This window comes from Helianthus annuus, chromosome 17 (genome assembly GCF_002127325.2).
Source record: "Helianthus annuus cultivar XRQ/B chromosome 17, HanXRQr2.0-SUNRISE, whole genome shotgun sequence".
Taxonomy (NCBI): domain Eukaryota; kingdom Viridiplantae; phylum Streptophyta; class Magnoliopsida; order Asterales; family Asteraceae; genus Helianthus; species Helianthus annuus.
In genome coordinates this window covers 157,840,357-157,848,766 of record NC_035449.2, presented here as the reverse complement: position 1 = coordinate 157,848,766, position 8,410 = coordinate 157,840,357, and the positions used below count along the sequence as shown (strand labels likewise).

General features: G+C 36.7%; 2 protein-coding genes across 2 annotated transcripts; both read right to left on the bottom strand.

Annotated features, from left to right (window-relative positions):
* Positions 1-303: 303 nt before the first annotated feature.
* Positions 304-794, bottom strand: LOC110925948 (RING-H2 finger protein ATL22). The gene has a single exon (XM_022169738.2). It carries the CDS (start codon positions 744-746, stop codon positions 390-392), a length of 357 nt encoding a protein of 118 aa, XP_022025430.2. The 5' UTR covers positions 747-794; the 3' UTR covers positions 304-389.
* Positions 795-3,049: 2,255 nt separating this feature from the next.
* Positions 3,050-3,733, bottom strand: LOC118488913 (putative RING-H2 finger protein ATL21A). Its single transcript, XM_035986344.1, has one exon. It carries the CDS (start codon positions 3,731-3,733, stop codon positions 3,050-3,052), a length of 684 nt encoding a protein of 227 aa, XP_035842237.1.
* Positions 3,734-8,410: the final 4,677 nt, after the last annotated feature.

The following is an 8,410-nucleotide window of genomic DNA, read 5'->3' as shown; positions in this document are numbered from 1 at the left end:
GATCTTGTCAAACCTCTACGTATTTGATCACAATGTTTTACCTGCCCCTCTTTCTCACTTTGTATAATTGTATTAGTCAACCATTCTTCTTACTTAATCAAACGACATCATTCTGAATGATTCTTAATTTTAACAAACTTATAGATACGGCCATCTTAGCCTAGTCGTATTATGGCATTATGTGTTTATCCCTAAAGTAATGTGGATTTAAGTCTCACAAAGTAAAATAAGTGAACTTTAGGATTAGAATTTTAAAACATGTGTTATTAGTTAAAAAATGAACTTATATACATTACAAATCTAATACGTGATGTTTACAACAAAAGTAAGGTATTTACATCAACTAAGCAACAAAACTAAGCCACAAGAACAACAAATAAACATATATGCTACAGTTCGACATGAACCGGAGAAGGCGAATTCCTACAAACCGGACATGTACTGTTCATCTTAAGCCATTTGTCGATACAATCCGTGTGGAAGCAATGTTGACACTCGGGTATACACCTCACAGTCTCCTCGACATGGTACTCCGATAAGCATATAGGACATGCTGCATCCTCATGCCCCGGGAGCCGCTTGCTTTCACCAAGAACAACTTCCGTATAGGACTCAATTGTCGCTTGGTCAAGACCTACTATGCTTGGTGGCACAATCGCGCCTTCTGGCGTCACAGCAGTGATGGTGGTTCCCCGATTACAATCTTTGTGGCACGCGAAACATGCTAATGCAAGGGAGGCTGCCATGGTAGGTATAGCCACGGCAAAAGCTATGACTCTGATTACACCGGAAGGTGTTGGAGCCTGAGAATCTGCAAATCGAATACTTAATATTTAGTCATCTTTTTGAAAATAAGTATATTTGGGTAGTCGGCTCAACCTTTTTTGAGGCACAAAGTGAAGCCCTTTTCCTTAAAAAATGTTTTTTTCTCCTAGAGATAATATACGATGTACCGTATATGAATACAAAAGTGCACAAAATCACACTTAGTAGAGTTGGTAGAAATAATCAAAAAGATAGATGGCAAAAATTCTCTATCCAAAACATTTTCATATGTTGTTTGCAAGACCAAAATTTGCATAATCGTATTCAAATAATCAAAAAATGATATACAGTTTAGTATATACTCAACAAGATTTGGAGCCTTAAACGAACAACTTATTTTTTTATAAAGTCGAGCCACCCCTATATCTTACCATCACGGGAGGAGTAACATTTGGTCCTTTGAGTGTTACTATTTTCATAACCACACGATCTACCTGTTGGGTAATCTTGATGTTGCGGGTTATTTACGGGTCAAGTACGGGTTGAGTAGGATACCGGTAGTGGTTAAATGAGTTGCCAAGTAGAAAACGGGTCACTAGAGCATGGATACGGGTTAGAACCATGGGTCATGGAGCTGGAATGGGTCAGCAGAATATTTGGTCCATGTTGACCGAGTTTCCTGGGAGTGGACGTTTGGAAGTTAACATGGGGTTTGTTCCAAAATAACAGGAGAACATGGGTTTATTTTAGCATGTGTTTGTTTATGTTTTTCATTATAAATAGCATTAGCACTGTACGTAGAATAAATATCTCTTGTACTCTCATTTTTCATTTAAGCAAGAAATATAGCATTAAACTTTGTGTGTTTGATCTTGGGCTGATAACCAACATTTGGTATCAGAGCGAGGGTCGAGAAACGGTGTTCGCCGTTTTGAGAGGCGTGTTCGGAGAAGGGGTAGCAGCCCTCTAAACTGCGGGGCTGAGAAAATAGAAAGACGAGAAAGTTGCAGGTTCAGTGTGAACTGAGAAGATGAAGCAGTAGCAGTGTATGATCTCGATAAGAAGCAGTTGCCGCAGCGGTTTATCACAACATATGTGTTCAACAGAAAGAAAGTGAAAGTGAAAGTGAAAGCAAGCAAGGTTGATCAAAGTCGTGATTGGAAGAATGAAGCACGAAGCAATGATCAATTTTCAGGTTGAGAAAGAATTGAAGCAGAAGTATTACCAGAAGTATTACCGATTGAAGCAGCAAGAAAATTGAATAGAAGGAAGAAGAGAAACGAACATTCCTGTTTGTTTGTGATGATAAGTATGAATAAAAAATAATCAAAATTGAAGATGGTGGTTCCGAGTGGATAAGTCTTGGTGTTTTAAATTCAAATCCAAGTTTGAATTTTGAACTCACATATTTAAAAAAATTATAAAGCAAATTACGAAAGTAATTATGGTGAAGTTAGCAAGCAACCAGCACACCTCTGAATTATTTACCCAGCCATCATCGATGGAAATAAAAGCAAGGAAGAGCAAGAATTAAATCAAGTGAAGGTCCGAACGCATGAAAATCAGGTAGCAAGTCGCCTGTGATTTATTGAAGCAAGTCAGCAAGCATGAAGAGCAAGAAGATTCGATGTAAGCAAGCAAGAATGGATCGAATCAAGCATGAAAACCGATTCCGGTTATATCATGATAGCAAGTAACTGAAGCATGTCGTTTAGCAAGAATGAAAGCGCCCAGTGGTACTGCAAGAAAGAAAGAAAGTAGCAGGCCGCAAGAAAGAAAGAAATCGGACCCGTGTGGTTCGTTTAGCAAGAGCAAGATCTAAGCCATGTGTGGTTCGAATAGAAAATCAGCAAGGAGATTCGAAGCAAGCAAGCGAGAGACTTCGAATCAGAAAGAATCAAGCAAGTAGCAAGGAGAAAGAACCCACATCAAGATTACGGGGGTGAATGTTGGGTAATCTTGATGTTGCGGGTTATTTACGGGTCAAGTACGGGTTGAGTAGGATACCGGTAGTGGTTAAATGAGTTGCCAAGTAGAAAACGGGTCACTAGAGCATGGATACGGGTTAGAACCATGGGTCATGGAGCTGGAATGGGTCAGCAGAATATTTGGTCCATGTTGACCGAGTTTCCTGGGAGTGGACGTTTGGAAGTTAACATGGGGTTTGTTCCAAAATAACAGGAGAACATGGGTTTATTTTAGCATGTGTTTGTTTATGTTTTTCATTATAAATAGCATTAGCACTGTACGTAGAATAAATATCTCTTGTACTCTCATTTTTCATTTAAGCAAGAAATATAGCATTAAACTTTGTGTGTTTGATCTTGGGCTGATAACCAACACTACCAACTCTTTCACATATCTTACAATCAGGTTTACCCCACGTTAGAGTTATATCTTCATCATCTAGCGGTGACCGATACCAATAACTATATGGTTGATCAACCGGCACCCTTAGTTGGCCGGTGATCCGGCAACCCGAACCACCGATCATTGATGTCAAGTCAGTATTGGAATCGGCAGCAAAAGTCGAAACCGAAGAATTACTGAGGCAAACAATGTGTTTAAAAGCCAAACTTGCAGTCACATTACTTGGACAACTCAAAAGAGTTAGGGTTTGGAAGTATAAAGCTGAGAATGGCGAGTTAGAGAGGTTGAACGTTAGAAGTCTAGCAGGAAGGCAGTTCAAGGGGTCGTAAATCCGAATAGATTGATAACGGTAATCGATACTTCTTACTGAAAACTCACCGGAGCCCGGGATGTTGATAAGCAGCATGCTTGGAAAAGCACAACGAAGATCAAATCCAGCAAACCCGCAGTTTTTCGGCTGCTGATCGGTTAGCCGGAAAGGGAACCGGACTCCGTTTATGCTTTGGCCACAGTAGGAAGTTGTGCAATCATTTGATGCTGCTGAAGAAAGAAGAGGGATGAAGAATAAGAGAGAAAAAACAAGTTTGTAGGACTCCATACAGGATATCCAAGATTCTACAAGGAACGAGGAACATGTGACATATCATTCTGAAGTTAAAATGTCGTCGGTGGTGACATATATAGCAAGTAACATGTTTATTATATATAAATCATTAAGATTTATGTCATTTTCATATTTTTTTTTCGGGTTACTGACGTTTCCTATTTTTTGTCATTTTGATCCAACATCCTTTGTTAAAAATATCAGTTAGCTTACACTAAACAGTTTGATATTTAGTTACTTTCATTCAAAACACCTTTACATATGAAAAAATGAGAAAATTATTACTATATATATATATATATATATATAGTAAGGTTAACATACAAAAAGCATTATCATACATCACGTAGGAGACAATGGTAACTGTTGGATCAGGGGTATAATCACGCATGGGACCACATAATCACGCATGGGACTATAATCACGCACGTTCTATGATAGTAACGCACGTTATATTTTTTTGTCATGTATGTTATGTAAGTTAAGCCTTGAAGTACATTATACTTTCTCTTTCTATATATATATATATATAGAGGTCGGTTATCATACAAATAACCTAATCGTACATTATGTACGCGTCATCCACAACCGTCGGATCATCTTTCTTAAACAGCGCCTTTTTCTATTAAAAATATCAACATAGGATTAATAAAAAAGAAACCGCCAAGGTTAAAATCGTCAAATTTAAGATCAAAGCACCTGAAAAACGGCGAACAAAACCTCAAAAATCATAACGTAAGATCCTAAATCAAAACCAAAACCGAAACGATTCTTATTCACCAAATCGATCGATTCCTATTTCACCAAACTCTTCTGAGAAAATGAACTTCTGATGAATTTAGAAATTCTGTATGCACTGACTATCGAAGAAGATGATGCAGATTGTCAAATCATGTGCGAAAACGTCGACAATGCAAATGCGAATTCGGTATAAAAAGAATTCTTTGACATTTCATATAGTTTGCGAATTCATGGGATGCATATGCGATATCAGTAAAAAGTAAAGAATTCTTTGAAATTTCATATAGTTTGCGAATTCATGATAATACACATGCGATATCAAAACTTTTCAAATCCCCTTCATATAGTGTGCGATTTCAGATAAATTAAACATGCGATATCATAAAAAAGGATATTTAAATGTTTGTTTCTTACAGTTTGCGAATTTCTTTCGAATCAAGTGCGATTTCGAATAAGGCTGCAAACAAAACTTAAAAAAAAAACTTTGTAACAAAAATGCAAAAAAAAAAAACTACCAATCTTAAAAACTAAAAATGATATTATTTTACATAAAAAACTTAATTTATTAACGATGTGACTATAATTTGACATGTAATGATGAATTTTACAATAAATACTACTGAACTTACCACCCTACCTATATAATAAATTCACTATATTAATATAAAAAATCTTGATAACTACCTTCTATATTAAGACATAGAAGACCAAATAAAACACACACAAAAAACACAGACACAAACAAAAATGGCATCTGAAGATATGGAAAAAATAAAAAACATTGCAATCAAGGAGCTATTGTCAACTCGCACGTTGACAGAAATAAGCACTGATGTCACCTTTTCTCATCTGGTTCTTGATGTGCAGGGCAAAATCCTTGAACAAATCAAGAACAATCAAGCAGTAAGGGAAAAGCTACTTCAAGAACCACCATCAAGCTTCAGGGACAAAGCTTTGGATCACATAAAAGAGCAATCTCGAGCTGATGACTTAGCCTTCTCTTTCCTGACAGATGCTCTAAACACGGTGAAGGAGAAGATGGAGTTCAGCTCTACTGAACGTGACAAAATCTTTGCTTCAAGTAACTAAATTTCTGTTAAATCGTTTTATGGTTGTAGCTGTGTTTGACAATAACCACTATTTTGTATTTTGGATATATGTTTTGAACAAATCTTATGCTTTAATATAATTTAAAATCGCATTAATGAAATAGGGATCTTTGCCACAATAACATAAAAAAAAAACAAGATAACTCAAAATCGCATGTATTAAGAGAGAAATCGCATTTGAAAAATCATATAAACTAAATATAAACTGATGCGTATAAAATCGCATGTTTATAATACTAAAATCGCATGTGAAAAATGATATACATAAATGAATATAAAAATCGCACGTGTTTCGTATAAATTCGCATTTACATTTAAAAAAACATTACTCATCCTCGTCATCTTCATCTCCAGACACCTCTTCCCACTGATCTTCTTCAGATCCATCATCATCACTAATGTAATCTTCAAAGTCATCCTTCTCTTCGTCGTCTTCACCCTCATTGTCTTTGTCTCTCAAACCATCTTCAATCTGGACACCCTTCATCTTCTTTTTTTTGCTGTTTACCTTGTTGTTTGGCTTTCAGCTCCTCGCAAGTCCGAATGTCATGACCTTTTACATTGCATACACTACATGTCCTTGACCTTTTCCCTTTGCGGCTGATCATTTGTTCCTTCTTAGATTTAATCCTTCTATGCGAGCCGCGACCTTTGTTTCTTATACCAGATGGCACACGAATAGTGGGGGGGGCATTAGTTACTGGTTGTTGATAACCAATCAACTTTGAAAATCGGTCAAATTCTGGATCAAGTTGCTTGGTTCTGCGACTCTGATCAACTATCTCTTTAAGCTGCATCATTTGATCCCTCACTAAAACAAGTTCATCAAGGTCGGAAATCAAATTACTAACCAAATACTCCCCTGTGTGGATGATTTCACGAGCAATCCGTTTAGCCCTCTGATGCACATCCTTGCCACCCACATTTAGATTGTACTTAACATTTAACTCATTCGGCACAACATCCTTCGTCCATCTCTTCATAACATATTTGTTTGGTATTTCTTTAACACCAAACATCTTGAAAAGAAAATAGATGTGTTTGCATAGAAGCCCATACTACTCAAAACGCAAACAGCTACACTGTGCAGTTACATCATTCTCGAGATTCTTGAACCACACCTAGAAAATAACCAAAAAAAATAATAATAAGATTTAAAATCGCATGTATAAACATAACAATTCCGCATGTTTAAACAATCATGTAAGTGAGTAAAATTAATATCGCATGTGGAACATAACAATTTCGCATTTCTAAAAAATAATGTAAAATAAATAAACTAAAATCGCATATGTAATGTAACAAATTCGCATATCTAAAAAAAACATGAAAAATACCTCCAGTAAACCATCTCCATGTGCTTTAAAGTCCTTCAACAATATTCTGATACGTGGACCTTCAACTTTGGTGTCCATCGGCAAACATTCAGAGATTGTTCCATGTATCTCTAATTGCTGATCAAAAAATATAGACCTGGTGTAGATCTTAGCAGCATCTTTTTCCAATGTAGTTTGACTCCAATCAGCTGGCTCAGTATATCTTGAAATATGATCATTTTTTCCTATGATTGAACCTTTGAACATCCATTGCCCCATCAAAATGATTCATGAACTCTACGAGTGTGAGTTGTGAATTAGCAACCTGACAAAAAAAATGGTTCTCACTCTCTGATCTTGAAGTTGTTCTCATAAGACCTGACATTGGCTCATGCCGGTAAAAAGCCGGAATCCACATGGATCTCATCCCAAACATATCATCAATCCATTTGTTTTCAGTAAGACCAAACTCAATCAACACCAACTTCCACTGTCTCTCGAATTCTTCAGGCTCAATCGAATCAGTCCAAACAATGTCGCACATCCTCCTTTTAAACTCATCATTATTGCACAACACTTGCCCAACCTTTAACAATAAATGCATTTATATCAGTCTATTACAAAAAGCTATAATAATTAAAAATAACACCAACAAAAACACAAAAAATGTTTCATGCTCTACCTTATCTGCCACTTTTTTCATTATGTGCCACATACACAATCTGTGTCTGCTAATAGGGAAAACCTCCTCAATAGCCTGTTTCATAGCAGGGTCTTGATCCGTCACTACAACATTAGGCTGTCGACCAAATGACTTTAAAAATGAATTTAGAAGCCATTTATATGATTCAATACTCTCTGATGCCAACAACCCAGCTGAGAGTGTTACATTCCGACAGTGGTTGTCAATGCCTGTGAACGGAACAAACACCATCTTGTACCTGAACAACAAATGCGAAATCACGTTTATTATATGCGAATTAATAAAAATCAAATGCGAAACCAGGGGGAAAAACATGCGATATATTCAACACCACTCTGTTGTCTACACATGCGATATTGAACACTCATTAACAGACAAAACATGCGAAAAATCAGTAACAAAACATGTTTGTCTTTGAAACAGTTACCTGTTTGTCTTGAAGGTTGCATCGAACGATATCACATCGCCAAATTCCATATAGTTAAGCTAGCATAAACCATCAGCCCAGAACAACCCAGTTAACCGTTTGCCATCATCAACAGAGTATTCAAACGAATAATCAGCTAAATACTGTTTTTTTTTTGTCAGTTATCCTATTAATAACCATGTCAGCGTCATACTCTCCTATATAGCTGTTTATTCGCTTCCTAAAATTTTTGCAATCATCAACCGTGGCACCAACGTTCTCGAAACCACCATAACGTTTCCTCATTATATGGAAAGCTTTGACAGGACCAAGGTTTAAAGTGCCAAGTTCCCAAACCATCTCCTCCTAGACATCTGACAATTGTCTGTAAGCTGG

Coding starts and splice junctions, on each gene's coding strand:
- LOC110925948 (XM_022169738.2), bottom strand. CDS start 746: ATGGCAGCCTCCCTTGCATTAGCATGTTTCGCGTGCCACAAAGATTGT.
- LOC118488913 (XM_035986344.1), bottom strand. CDS start 3,733: ATGGAGTCCTACAAACTTGTTTTTTCTCTCTTATTCTTCATCCCTCTT.